The 15,713-nt window shown below is 39.7% G+C and overlaps 1 protein-coding gene across 3 annotated transcripts in view; it reads right to left on the bottom strand.

Annotated features, from left to right (window-relative positions):
• Positions 1-15,713, bottom strand: part of SLC9A7 (solute carrier family 9 member A7) — a 191,520-nt gene that overhangs the window by 77,351 nt on the left and 98,456 nt on the right. For all 3 annotated transcript variants that reach the window (XM_036996307.2, XM_036996306.2, XM_036996308.2), the window contains exons 4-5: positions 9,448-9,524; positions 6,542-6,654 (exon numbers count right to left, since the gene is read on the bottom strand). In XM_036996307.2, the coding sequence (XP_036852202.1) occupies positions 6,542-6,654; positions 9,448-9,524 (190 nt within the window). The remainder of the gene's footprint in view (positions 1-6,541; positions 6,655-9,447; positions 9,525-15,713) is intronic.

A 15,713-nucleotide genomic window follows, 5' to 3' on the forward strand; every position in this document is an offset into this window, starting at 1 on the left:
TACTAGCCTACTGTTGACCGGAAGCCTTACTGATAACATAAACAGTTGATTAACACACATATTGTGTGTTCTATGTATTATATACTGCATTCTTATAATAAAATAAGCTAGAGAAAAGAAAATGTTTTTTTCAAATTGTCAAAAATGTCCAAAAACCTTTTCCAATATGTTTATTGGAAAAAATTCACATATAAGTGGACCTGCACAGTTCAAAACATGTTGTTGAAGGGTCAACTGTACTTAAGAGTGTTTATAATAAAATACAGGGATAAAAGAGGTTAATGGCTTTTGGAACACTGAGATTTTTCAGACCCACACAACTGTCTAGAGCTGTGCTATCCAATGGGGTAGTGACTGGCTTAAATTTAAGTTACTTAACATAAAATAGAATTTAAAATTCACTACTCCACATTTCAAGTGCTCAATCGTATGTGGCTACTGGCTACCATAATGGAATGGGTAGATTATACAGCATTACTATCATTGCAAAAAGGTCTATGGGACAGCATTGATCTAGAAGATCCCCAAGATGCAGGGTGAAGTTGGGGGGAATCTAAGTATCTTTAAGTTCATTACTGTCCAAAATGTTAGAGAGCATAGTAGACACTGAGAAGACCTTTCCATTTCCACTATTAGAAGAGAATCAGCTCTTTCTCTGTAAATTCCTTCCCTAAGATGTACTCTCCAGAGTTGACATTGGAAGAAGGAATAGCTGTAAGTACTTTATGCAAACTGATTTAACTATAGGTTCCAACTTGGAGAGGAGAGTTTTTTGTTTGGTTGGTTCTTTTTTGTTTTGTTTTGTTTTGTTTCTTGAGCTACAGGGAATGAAGGGCATATAGCAATTCCACTTCTAAGAACTGGTACAACTAACACTTGAAAAATACAAGGTAAGAGATTTATGAACAGAATCATGTCACAGTGTGCAGTTATGCAGGAACACTGCACAAGAGGACTTTACAAATTAAATTACACTTACTACAGGTACTGGTATTTACACTAAGAAAAAGTATTATTTAAACCAAATGGTGTTTCTTAAAGGAAGGCAAAAGTACAACATTGAGAAAGAACAGTCTAAGTGTAAAAATTATAACCAAATTAGACATGCTAAAATGAAAGAAAAGGGAAATACAGGCAGAGCACCCAAGTGTCCATTGATGGATGGATGGATGGATAAACAAAATGTGGTATATACATACAAACAATGGAATACATACAGTGTATATACATACATACAACCAAAATCTTATTCAGTATATACATACATAAGGCTTAACAAGGGAGGCATTCCTGACACATGCTATTGTAAGATAAATTCTAGCTGAAATAAGCAGACAATGAGAGGCAACAAAGGGCCAGGCAGTTTATTTGAGCGCAATTCCTGGGTGATGTTCCCTGGGTGATGTTCCCCAGTATGGGTATTATAGGCCAGGGAACTTACACCCGGTCAGGGAGGTGGGGGCTTATAAGGGGTTAGGAGGGGGAGGAGTGGGCAAGCTATCCTAGGGGGTGTGGAGAGGTATGATTGGCTAAAGGTGACATAATAGACAACTAGAAACTTTTTTTCCTTTCAAGAGAGAGGAGGCTGACATCCAGGTCTTAGCTGGCACATCAGAAGGATGGAATACAGGAAGAGCTGTCCCCTTTCCATATAAGGCACAGACCTTGGGGTCTGGTCTGTTCTCCTTTTATGGTATCTCTCTGTTCTGTTTGTATGTCCTTGTTTTTCCCTCCCGCAGCCTAACATTCCAGCCTTTTGGTCATAATGGGCGATGACTCGATCTGGCTACTTCCGGCTGACAAGGGGCGTGGTGAGGGTTTGAGGCTGGTATTAGGCTGAAGGAGGGGGTTCGGTGGGAAGAGGTGTGTTAATGGTGAAGTAACATCTGGTTGGTGGCGACCCAGGTCATCTGGGTTAGCCGCTGTTGGAGGAACCTGAGGACACAAGAGGCAACTAAGAGTAAACCATGAACTGTTATTAAGGGGCCCAGCAGGGGCATTAGCCAGGCCATTATTGGGGACTGGAATTCTGGATCGAGTTTACATCTCAATGACTAGTATTGGGACTTAGTATAGATAAGACTGCATTATTGAAATAACACTTTTCTCTAAAATCACTTTCATTTTTATTAGAAGTAGCCAGATTAAGAAAATAATTAACAATTGGCTTGATTATTTGCATAAGTGCAGCAAGAAAAGCAATTGATTACGTAGGCTTTTTAAAATATGCTTTGCTGAAACTTTTTATAAGGAATTTCAGATTGAACTTTTAAAGGCTTCTTGAGGCCAGAAAGCCAAGCCAGACTTGCCATCAGCTTGTGCCTGCAGTACCTGTACATTTGGGTGAATTCTTCTCTTTTTGAGCTTCTCAAGACATTCCTGAGGTTCCTGCACTTGCCAGGAAGTGACCTTCCATACTCACCTGGTAAGGCTGCTGGGAACTCTGTAAGCAAGGTCCCAGGCCAGTTTTTCTAAGGGGCTTTGTTGGCTTTATACAGTCAATCTTAGTTCCTTAAAGCTGTCTGTTCATATCTGAGTTTACACACGTGTTTCTTAGGTATGAATTTCCAGTCAAAGCCTTGGTAATATAACTAGTGTTTTTAATTGGTCCTCTTACAAGGAAAGCAGATTCATATTGAACTTGTGCAAATAAACACACTGCCATGAAATATAAAAATAGTCACTGAGAGTTTTTAAATTCTGGAGGGATCAGGTAGAGAGAAAGATAAAGTTTCAATTCTGCTTATAAAGGCAGTCATTTACTAAACTGTTGTCAGATTAAGAGAAAAAGCTTAAAACACTTTATCAACAACATCTGAAACAAAAAGCCACAAAATCATCTTTTTTAGTTTACTTACTCCTATGTAACTAATACCTATTCTGCTGAAATCTAGTTTCTTACTAGTTTAGGAGTAATAAACAGTGAGTATAGATGACAAAAGACTTACAAATGACAATGGTTAAAGATCTGATGAGAGCTTACTGTAAGACAGTTGTCATAAGGAAATTTGGATATTTCGGTAACACAAAACATTCAGTAACAAAGTTTAGCATCATTCTTTTTGACAATGCTTTCTAGGTAAATATATATCAGATAAATAAACCAAATTAGCCATATATTTTCTCCAATGAGAAAAAGTTCCTCTGACATGTTCTAGGGGCCTTTTGGAAAATATCAGAGTTACCTAGAGGTAAATGTACCTTTTTGAATTTGATTTTGGGAAGTTGTCAAAAGAAAGTTTCTTTGGCACTTGCTTAAATAGGATTATAGGTTGCTATGAAGCAATACTTATCTATTTAACTAGAATGACAACGAAGTACTTCAAAGGCAAAGAAAGGTTACACAGTTGTTAGCAAAGTTTAGCTTTTAGTCTTTTTAATAGTAAGATCTCATTTTCTTAAATACTCTTGACAACTTACTGAGACTTTAAGCATGAGAAACTGCTTTGATTAAACAATTAGAGAACTTATTGCAATCTTTCAATATTAAGAGAAGACTAACAGTTAAGAAAACTGTGTCCTTTTTAACTGAAAACAAAATTTTAATTTTGCTGTGTACTTGATACCAGGACTCATTTGCTTTAATTTTATATAGCATGACTATATTAAATTCTTCTACAAACTTTCTATACCCTTCTTTTTTCATTTAGAGTTCTCTCTGTAAAAACAGCTGTACTTTAGAAGAAAGTTACTTTCTTTTATCAAAAGACACATTCTTTAGGATGCAGAAATGTTTTCCTTATTACTTTAAGTAGTTTTAATTAGAACTGAAAACTATTAGATACCTTAATTTTTAGGGAAGACTGAGAAGCAGGCTATTGTAAACTGTTACACTAGCATTCCTTAGATTGACAAATTTATGAACATTTTATAATTTCTGTAACTGTGAGCTTTACAGCACAATCTCTCATTAAACACAAAGTATATCTTCTTAACTTAGAAAAACTTTAAGGTTTTAGGTTACCACAAAGATTCTCAGGCTGTAGGTAGGTATACACACTGTAACACACAAGTAAAAAGGTGTTCACTTGCCACACTTATTTAGTTCACTCATTCATAACAACTATGCTAGATTACTTACAAGACCTTTACTGAATATTAGACAAAGCCAAGCCTTTAAGCATTTTATTCTTAAAACATTTAGCAGATAACATCAACTTAAATAACCTTAGGTAAACTTAGGCAGCTGATAACCACAAGGACATGCCCGCCTCAGCCAAACCCAAATTAGCATTAATGCTTAACATTTTTTATCAGATTTTCTGGAAGTTTTAGAATGCCTAGTTTTCACAAGCGCTTGGTTTTTAAATCAATTTTTATTAATACCATCCAGAGGTAGGAAAATATTTTTCATTTACACAGTTAGACACACAAACATACAAATTGAGACATAATGACTACAGTTAGCAACACTTTTCATATAAAAACATATACACAGACAAACTGATATAAATATTTGAGTTACTGATATTTAATTGCTTTCTTTCTTTTTAGCTTTTTGTCCGTGGCTTCTGGAACCAGAGGGAGGGAGGAGCATATTCTGGTGGGGGAAGAGGGCGGTGAAGGCGGAAGAAGAGGGGGAGGGGGTGGTGCAGCCACGGGAAGAGGAGAGGAGCAGGATGACAGCATGGTTGAGAATGTAGGACTTTAAGATGACAGCAACACGGGGGAGGACAAAGGACTTAAAGAGGGTGGTGGAGATGGGTGGGGGTAGCGAGCTGAGAGAGGTGGGAGACCAAGGTCCTCTGGTGGATCTGAAAAGGAAGAAGGACTGGACAAAGTAAGAGGCTGACAATCTTTAACTGGAGATCGGGCTAGGAGAACCTGAGTCATTGAACACTTAACATAAAGGTCTGGGTAGGAACTCAAAGTCTAAAAAGCCTGCACATATGGGATTTCACTCCACTCTCCATTCTGGTGGCAATAATTAATCAAGTCAGTGAGGAGGCTAAAATTAAAAGTTCACTCAGGGGGCCAGAGAGATTGGTTGTCCAAGAGATACTGAGGCCCAGCCTCAGAGCAAAGAAAGACTAGCTTCCGTTTGCGAACTTCCAGGACAAATATAGAGTAGCCAAATTAGAAATGAGACACTGCAACGGGGTCTGAGCCTCCACTTTTGAGGGCTGGTTCCCTATGTCTGTGCCACTTCCCAACTAATCCCGCTGAGAGGAGCGCCCAGCATCCCAAGTGTGCCAAATCAGGGGAAACATCCTGGGAGCCTGGGTGAGGGATGTCTCCCACACTGCAGGGCCAGGGGCGGGTATCCCGGATGCCTGCAGACGTCCTGGGGCCTGGGGTAGGGACGTCTCCCGCACCGCAGGGCCAGGGGCAGGCCAGATGCCCGCAGAGGGTGGGCCAGATGCCCAAGGGGCCGGATGCCCCAACTTGGACATAGCTATGATTTCTAATGGACCAGGTGAAACAGAGTTAGGGAGGGAAACAGACCGGGGGAAACTGAGGGACTCACCGTAAAATAGTCCATGCAGCGAGAGCAGGCTGAGGTCCCGGGTCAGGGAAGGAGGGGGCAGGGCTGCCGGTGGCCAGTCGGTGCCCCGCACTCACGCTCCTTCCCGGGATTTTGGCACCAAATGTAAGATAAATTCTAGTCGAAATAAGCAGGCGACAAGAGGCAACAAAGGGCCATGCAGTTTATTTGAGCACAATTCCCAGGTGATGTTCCCCGGTCTGGGTATTACAGGCCGGGGAAGTTACAACCTGTCAGGGAGGTGGGGGCTTATAAGGGGTTAGGCGAGGGAGGAGTGGGCAAGCTATCCTAGGGGGCATGAATAGGTATGACTGGCTAAAGGTGACATAATAGACAACTAGAAACTTTTTTTCCTTTCAAGAGGGAGGAGGCTGACATCCGGGTCTTAGTTGGCACATCAGAAGGATGGAATTCAGGAAGAGCTGTCCCCTTTCCATACAAGGCACAGACCTTGGGGTCTGGTCTGGTCTCCTTTCATGGTATCTCTCTGTTCTGTTTGCATGTCCTTGTTTTTCCTTCCTCCAGCCTAACAGCTATAACATGGATAAACCTTGAGGACATTATGCTAAGTGAAATAAGCCAATCACAAAAAGACAAAGACTGTATGATTCCACTTATATGACGTATCTACAGTAGGCAAACTCATACAGACAGAAAGTAGAACGGTGGTTTGCCAGGGGCTGGGGTGATGGGGGAGTGGTAGGTTGTTTAATGGATATGGAGTTTCAGTTTTGTGAAATCAAAGGTTCTGGAGATTGCTCGCACAACAATGTGAATATATTTAGCACTACAGAACTGTGCACTGGGAAATGATTAACAGGGTAAATTTTGTTATGCATTTTCTACCACAAAAAATAAATAAATAAATAATAAAGGGAAATAGACGCCTTTCTTTAAAAAGCCATCTAAGTCTGTTTGACTACTACTGGACTCTTTCTCTACCTTACCGTATTAATACTACAGCCTTCCAACTACAACAGAATTTAATGATTGCTCTGAACTGCTTAAGATTTAAATAATGGGATATCATATTGATAAAGCCAAGTATGCAAATACCTGGGTCAGTGGCAGAGATAATTGCTCCAAAAAAGAGACAATCTGTGTAGTAAAATTTATCCGAGAGCTGCCCCACAATCTTCATGAGCTTCACCACACCATACATGAGATTTCTGTAAAGGAAGGTAAACTATGTCAGAAGAGAAAAAAGAAAAGAAAACTCTCCTAATTAATTAACTTAGCAAATGTGCAAGCAGAGTAGTACCAGAATACTGTACTTCAAGAGAGATTCGTGAAAATGTCAGGCAGCTGCTGTGGTTGGACACTTACCAGGAACATGTGCAAACAAGACTTGGGAACCCAGTAATGGTCTGCAGTTAATGTCATCTTGCTGAAACATGGGAACATTCCATTTTTAAAAGTTGTGATTACTTACAACTATAAAGTATGGTGCTCAATTAGCAACAAAGTTAAGGCATCATAAGCAACTGGGTAATAGAGAAGAAAAGGAGAGAAAGAACCCTGCTTAATACTAATAAATTGCTACAAAACTCACAGGATTCTAAGATCTAAGTTAAAAGTTATGGAAATGAGTGGAGTGGATGAAGCTAATGAGAAAAAAAATGGGTTGGCCACAAAGATGCAAGTGATAAACTTTCTCTGCCAAAATTTATTGCAAAGAAAGAAAGACAGGCAAAACTCTCTAAACATACTATTAAAATAACCATGTACCCCTCCACATAGCTGGCCTCTCATTGTTTGCATGGGTTAGGCAGGCCAGCAGCAGCCCTCCTTATGCTGTGAAGAATATGACATGGCCCAAGTAGGATTGCCAAGTTTAATATATCAATGTGGCCAGAGCACATTTCCTACAGGACAGCTTAAAAATTGGGAGAAATGAGGAGTGTTAAAATGCCTAATACATGTTACTAAGGGTGTGTGTGGGGAGGTGGAGGGTGTGCGCATTTGTGTGTCTTGGCAGCTAAAGGGCTGAGGAGAATAAAGATAACCACAGAACAGACTCATTGTGCCTTCTAGCCAGACCTCTAATAATAATATTCTTGATGGTAAGGACCATGTCATTGCTCACCTTTGTATCCTGGGCACCTAGAACAGTAGATTGACAAAGCTAGGGGCTAAGGTACTATTTACAGAATGGAATCCTTTTGAGAAGACATAGCTATAACTTAATGCTTGCCTACTGTGTGCCAGGCACTTAAGCGGTTCTATTTTAATTCAGTGACTCTGAGACAGGTTTGATTTGCCTTTTGTTGTTCATTAAAGGCTTCTTTTATTTACTTTTTAAATACTTCCTAAAACTAGACCTTCCTCTCTATTCTCTCTGCTACCAGCTCAGACCAGAACAAAAGACTTCTCTCTGGCAGCCTTTTCCCCAGCTGGCCTCCCATCATCACCAGTGCCAGTTACCTAATCTGTCACTCTTCAATGGCTTGTCTCTCTTAAAGGACAAAGTCCAAGCCCCTTCTTTATTGGCAGCATAAAAGGCCCCTCCTGCCTTTATCTCCAGCTTTCTAGCTATTTTAATTAGCACATGTACTTTATTCAGATTTCCTTAGTTTTTACCTAATATCCTTTCCTATTCAAGGGTCCCATCCAGGACACCACAGTACATTTAATTGTCATATCTCTTTAGTCCCCTCTTGGCTGTGACAGTTTCCCAGACTTGGCTTATTTTTGATGACCTGGCATCATCAACATTTAAGGAGTCAGGTATTTTGCAGAATGTCCCTCAACTGGGACTTGTCTGATTTTTTTCTCATGATTAGACTGAGGTAATATGCTTCTGGGAGAAAGACACAGAGGTAAAGTGCCCTTCTCATTGTAAGTATCACGGGTACAGCGTATCTACATGATTTATCACTGTGGGTGTTAATCTTAATCTCCTAGCTGAGCTAGTGTTTTCTAGGCTTCTCCACTGTAAAGCTTAATCTTTCTTCTTCTTTCCCATCCTGTCCTCTTTGAAAAGAAGTCTCCTATGCACAGTCCACAATCAAAGGGGGAGGGGATAATTTCCATCTTCCAGAGGGGAAGTGTATTGACATAAATTATTTGGAAGACTTTTGCACATGAGGTTTGTCACTTCTCCTGCATTTATTTATACAACCACTTATATCAGTATAGACTCAGAGACATTTATTTTATACTTTGAGTGATAATCCTACACAATGTTATTTATTTTGTTCTTTGGCCATCAGGAGGACTTTCAGGTTGGCTCTGTGTCCCTTTGACTCGTGCCACATCCTTGTGTGTGTTTGTTTATTTGTTTGTTGGCACTACAAGGTGCTCCATTCTCTTCTTGTGTGTTTACTGCCCCAGCCCTAGAATCAGCCATTTCTGCGAGGGGCCCTGGTTCTTTTCATCAGAGATTGATATTAGAAGCTAAGATTTGAGGACTAGGTATAATTTTACTTCATTTTAATCAATCTTACTTTGAATTTACATAGCCACCCATGGCTAAGAGCTACCATTTGGACAATATAGCTCCAGATCGTAACTACTAACATCATAAATATCAAAATACTGGACTCTGGTAGTTGCCAGGGGCTGGGGGCAGGAGGGGAATGGGGAGATGTTGTTGAAGGGTACAAACTTCTAGTTGTAAGATTGACAAATTTGGGGATCTAATGTACAGCATGATGATTATAGCTAATGATACTGTATCATATACTTGCAAGTTGCTAAGACAGTAGATATTAATGTTCTCACCATAAAAAAGAAATGGTAACTATGTGACAGGATGAAGATGGCCGAAAGCTATGGTGGTAATCATTCTGCCATTTATAAATGTATCAAATCAACACTTTGTACACCTTAAACTTACACAATGTTACGTGTCAATTTTATCTCAATAAAGCTGGGAAAAAATACTGGACTCTTTAGAACAATGTGGATCTCATCTCTTTGGCAAGTGTGTTAATTGACTTATTTGACAAAGAGTCACTTACCCAATAATGAAGCAGGAAACAGCAGTCCCTAAGAAAGCATAAGCCAGAATAGACCCCAGATTTCTGAAAAAGTGTCTCTGAATAAAACAAAAAAGCAGGATTCGTATTGTGATTTTTGACAATGAACATAAGAAACATAATTCTCTAAAAAGTGAAACTTTACTATTTCCATTACATCAAGTAATAACTGAAGTTACTCCTGTATAATACTATTTAGCCATAAAACCATGGTTTTAAAATATCCTTTTTTCTACCAATCACTAAGCAAGCAAACAAGGGCTTAGTAAATTTCAGACAAAACTGCTCTGGCTGATTATATTAAATTACATTATGCCTCTGTGTGTGTGTGTGCACATGCATGTGTATGTGTGTGTGTGTGTAAGCAGACCAATCATTTTCATAGATTTAACCCAAACTCTTTTACTCTATGATTCAGCTAGTCATTTCTAGTTCTGGTGGTACTATAGGAGATTATTACAGATATAAGTTTGAAACTAATAAAGTATGGAAGTGCTATCTAAGGAGTTTTCTGCTTAATTCAGTATCAGAAAACAGTGCCCTAAGTATCTGCTCATGGCATCTGAGATTTCTCCTGATATGCTTCTGGATTAATTTTTGGATCCTGGAAAGAAGGACAGTAGAGATAAATGAGGAGAAATGAGAAACAGGTAGTTCCATTGAAGATGGGCAAGTTTATAAATTTACATATGTATTTAAGTATATAAATTTGCATACTTATACCAATATAAGTTCTAACAGTTATTCAGAAAAAGATGGCAAAACTGCAATGTTCTCAATGCTTATGCACATTCACTGGTTACCTTAAAAAATACACATGTGGGCACACGCACACACACACGGATTACTTCTCCTAAGTCATTAGGCCTGTGGGATATCCTGACAGGGAAAATCCCTGGTCTTGGGACACTGAGCCATGGTTCTTACTCCTCAAGGCATAACCTGTTTTCATTGGACAATCAGAACTATCAGAACTATCAAAGAAGACAGACAAAATATAGGGCCAGGAACACTATCTAAAAATGTGAAAAGGCAGGAGAGCCCTACATGCCCACTGAGCAACATCAGGGAAAGAACACAGAGAGAAGTCAGCCTAGATAAAGCAGCCAACATGAAGTATGACCAAAGGCCTACAGCCGTCCTCTGGCCTGCAGTCCAAAGAGCCACCAAATGAGGGTGGTACTTGTACATATTAGGGACACATAATGTTTGCTTCCTTAATCAGTCATTGTCCCCAGTCTTTTTTTTTTTAACTAATGTATTTATACACCAATGTTTTGGAAAAAATTAGTTAGATTTTTTTAAAAATCAGTAACTGAGCCTACCTGCCTTAAAAATGCCCCATCAAGGGCTTAAACTAGGGAGGGCTAGGAGTACATCAAGATGGAGATGTAAGACCAGTGAAATACATGTAAAACATCCAGGAACAAATTCTAATCCCACATGTGCTTTCCCTTGCCACTCAGCTTTCTTTTGGGTAACCATCTCTGTAGTTAGTTTGGCTATATTAAGTAAATTCACATTCAAGACACTAGCCAAAACAAAACATTAGGAATGCACATCTGTCACCTAAAATACACTCATAATATATTATAAATTACATCACTCATCCCCATTCATGTCTGCTGATATGAACTGGAATTTTACTACACCTTGAAAAGGTATCACATGCCACTTAGGTGTGTATTATTATACGTTATATTAAACTATTTACTTCATAGTTAACAAAGTATTTTCACATACATTGACCCATCCAATTCTCACAACAACTCCATCGTGAAGGTGCTATGTGGACCATTTTATATGAGAGACATCTAAAGATACACTTTGGGCTGCTTAAAGTGACACATCCACCAAACTACAGCACCAGACCTGGAAAGCAGGTCTCCTGACCCAAGGGCATTGCACTCTTACTGCACAAGCTACCCTTCTTGATTCCCACCACATCCTTTTAAAGAAGAAAGTATGGGACTTCCTAGTGCTAGTACTGGATTCTGGTAGAATCCTCTATCTTGCATTCTCTTATTTGGTCATAATGGTTCAAAGTCATGTGTGGTTCACATGACCATGACTGGTTCAGAGTCTCCCCTACTTTTCTCTCTCCATTATAGAATGATAGAAAAAGACAAAGGAGATGTCATGTCCTGGTAAAGCCTTCAAGAATATAAATCTGAGACAGATCAGGATTAGAAGGTTTGCTTTCAATGAAAAACCCACCTACATTCCAATTCCTGGCTGTACCATTTTAAGCTTTAAACTCCTACTCCTTCTCCCATTCCCCACTGACAAATGTTAACATGTTTGTGAGGGTGGAAGTGGGTGTGTGCATGCATGCATGTCTGTTTGGTGGGGGAGGTTGACAAAACATGAAGGCTTCTATAGGTGAATTCCTTCCCTGCCAAGGCCCTGTAAGCAAACTGTAAGGGGCAGGACAAAATCAAAGCTAATCCCAATAATATTTTTTAAAGTTAGAAATAAATAGGCCCACGTCCACATGACACAGTATATGTGCACAGGTCCAAGGATCTGAATATATGTTTATATACCTGCAGTTAAACAGTGAAATATTTATGACACATTTAATTGGCAACAGGTTTAATCAGAGACAACAACCATATAAGAATAAACTGCAAGTGCCTTTATAAGTACTATTTAAAAAAGAAAGAGACTAAGTTAATAGATGATAATTTGAGAATAGCACTTCAAAAACAACTTAAATTGGTAACTGGCAAAGCCTGTTATTTTTCTTATAAGATAATGAGGCTGACAAAGAGAAGGTTCTGCAAAACCAGGCATTTTTCAGCCATTAGAGTAGCTTTCACAATCAATGATTTGGTTTCATTTTAAATCAACTGTGACCTTGATTACATGAAGATTAGTTATTTAGAAAATTATTCATCACCAATTTGATCTGAAGAAGAGTGTCTATGAGCAAGAGTAAAGCCATCTTGACAAATCTGCCATGATGACCCCTGATTCACCTTATCCTCTCCCTACATCCTGTATGCACTGCAAACAGGGAACATTCCACAGATAAAATCTCACATGGGGGGGCAGAGCCACAATGACTGCGTGAGCAGAGCAGCGGAAATCTCCTCCCAAAACCACATATATTTTTGAAAAATACAACAAAGACAACTCTTCCTAAAAGAGAGACCAGAAGACACAGGACAACAGCCAGACTACATCCACACCTGAGAACCCAGCGCCTCGCGAAGGGGGTAAGATACAAGCGGTGGCCTAGCGGGACCCGAGCACCCCAAACTCCAGCTCCCGGCAGGAGGAGAGGAGTCGGAGCAGGGAGGGAAAGGGAGCGCAGGCCTGCTAAACACCCAGCCCTAGCCATCCACACCAGAGCACAGACACACAGTGCGTAGGTGCTGAAAACTAGGGAAACAGGACAGTAAGGCCTATGAGCAGGTCCCTGCAGCCAGCGCACCGGGGACAAAGAAAACCGAGTGCTTTTTGAGAGTCTTAAAGGGACAGGGACCCCACAGCTGGACAGAAGCGTCCTGGGACACGTAGCCCACCAGCTGGGAATCCCAGGGAACTCAGGAAACCTAAACGCCTTGGGCAGCAGCACACCTTGGAGGACCCTCACGGAGATAAACAGCCTCCCAGCTGCTTCCCCTCCTATGCAGCTCTGCCATATCGGAGCAGCGGCCTGAGGCAGGCCACGGCCACAGCAAATGCAGAGCTAAACTCCACAGCAGCCAGGCAAGAATCAGAAGCCCTGTCTGTGCACAGGGGCAGAGCACAAGCCACTAGAGGTCGCTGTTCTCCCAGGAGAGGAAGGCCACAAAGCGAAAAGAAGGGAAGTTCTCCCAGCTGTCACTTGTGCCAGCTCCACAAACTATCTCTATCACCATGAAAAGGCAGAATTTGAGGCAGACCAAGATCAAAGAGTCAACCCCTGAGGAGATAGACCTAACCAGTCTTCCTGTAAAAGATTTCAAAATAAAAATCATAAACATGCTGATGGAGCTGCAGAGAAATATACAAGAGCTAAGAGATGACGTCTGGAGGGAGATGACAGAAGTGAAACAATCACTGGAAGGATTTATAAGCTGAATGGATAAGATGCAAGAGGCCATTGATGGAATAGAACCAGAGAACAGGAACACATAGAAGCTGATGCAGAGAGAGATAAAAGGATCTCCAGGAATGAAAAAATATTAAGAGAACTGTGTGACCAATCCAAAAGGAACAATATCCACACTATAGGGGTACCAGAAGAAGAAGAGAGAGAAAAAGGGATATAAAGTGTCTTTGAAGAAATAATTGCTGAAAACGTCCCCAAACTGGGGTAGGAAATAATCAACCAGACCACGGAAGTAGACAGAACTCCCAACAGAAGGGACCCAAGAAGGACAACAGCAAGACACGTAATAATTAAAATGGCAAAGATCAAGGACAAGGACAGAGTTTTAAAGGAAGCTGAGAGAGGAAAAAGGTCACCTACAAAGGAAAACCCATCAGGCCATCATCAGACTTCTAAACAGAAACCTTACAGGCCAGAGAGAATGGCATGATATACTTATTGCAGTGAAACAGAAGGGCCTTGAACCAAGAATACTGCATCCAGCATGATTATCATTTAAATATGGAGGGATTAAACAATTCCCAGACAAGCAAAAGTTGAGGCAATTTGCCTCCCATAAACCACCTCTACAGGGTATTTAAGAGGTACTGTTCTAAATGGGAGCACCCCTAAGACTAAATACCTGTCAACAGAGAAAATAAAATCATAGCAAAGAAAGAAGACCAACCAAATACTAACTAAAGGAAAAACATAAAATCAACTACTCACAAAAGTAGTCAAAGGAAACACAAAAGAGCACAGAATAAAACACCCAACATATAAAGAATGGAGGAGGAGGAATAAGAATGGAGAGAAATAAAGAAACATCAGACAATGTTTATAATACCTCAATAAGCGAGTTAAGTTAGACAGCAAAATAGTAAAGAAGCTAACCTTAAACCTTTGGTAACCATGAATCTAAAGCATGCAATGGCAATAAGTACATATCTTTCAATAGTCACCCTAAATGTAAATGGAATAAATGTACCAATCAAAAGACAAAGAGTAATAGAATGGATAAAAAAGCAAGACCCATCTATATGTTACTTACAAGAGACTCACCTCAGACCCAAAGACATGCACAGACTAAAACTCAAGGGATGGAAAAAGATATTTCATGGAAACAGGGAGAAGAAAGCAGGTGTTGCAGTACTAGTATCACACAAAATAGACTTCAAAACAAAGAAAGTAACAAGAGATAAATAAGGACATTACATAATGATAAAGGGCTCAGTCCAAGAAGAGGATATAACCATTTTAAATATATATGCACCCAATACAGGAGCACCAGCATTTGTGAAACAAATACTACCAGAACTAAAGAGGGAAATAGACTGCAATGCATTCATTTTAGGAGACTTCAAAACACCACTCACCCCAAAGGATAGATTCACCCGACAGAAAATAAGTAAGGACACAGAGGCACGGAACAAAACACTAGAACACATGGACCTAACAGACATCTATAGAACTCTACATCCAAAAGCAACAGGATACACATTCTTTTCAAGTGCACATGGAACATTCTCCAGAATAGACCACATACAAGACCACAAAAAGAGCCTCAGTAAACTCCAAATGATTGAAATTCTACCAATGAACTTTTCAGACCACAAAGGTATAAAACTAGAAATAAATTGTACAAAGAAAACAAAAAGGCTCACAAACACATGGAAGCTTAAAAACATGCTCCTAAATAATCCATGGATCAAAGAACAAATTAAAATAGAGAACAATGAATATATGGAAACAAATGACAAAAACAACACAAAGCCCCAACTTCCACAGGACGCAGCGAAAGCAGTCTTAGGAGTAAAGTATATAGCAATGCAGGCATACCTAAAGAAGGAAGAACAATCCCAAATGAATACTCTAACATCACAATTATCGAAACTGAAAAAAAGAAGAACAAATGAGGCCTAAAGTCAGCAGGAGGGACAAAATAAAGATCACAGAATAAATAAACAAAATTGAGAAGAATTAAACAATAGAAAAAACCAATGAAACCAAGAGCTGGTTCTTTGAAAAAATAAACAAAATAGATAAGCCTCTAGCCAGACTTATTAAGAGAAAAAGAGAATCAACACACATCAACAGAATCAGAAACGAGAAAGGACACATCACGATGTACCCAACAGAAATAAAAAGAATTATTAGAGACTATTAC

Source organism: Manis javanica, chromosome X, assembly GCF_040802235.1.
Source record: "Manis javanica isolate MJ-LG chromosome X, MJ_LKY, whole genome shotgun sequence".
Taxonomy (NCBI): domain Eukaryota; kingdom Metazoa; phylum Chordata; class Mammalia; order Pholidota; family Manidae; genus Manis; species Manis javanica.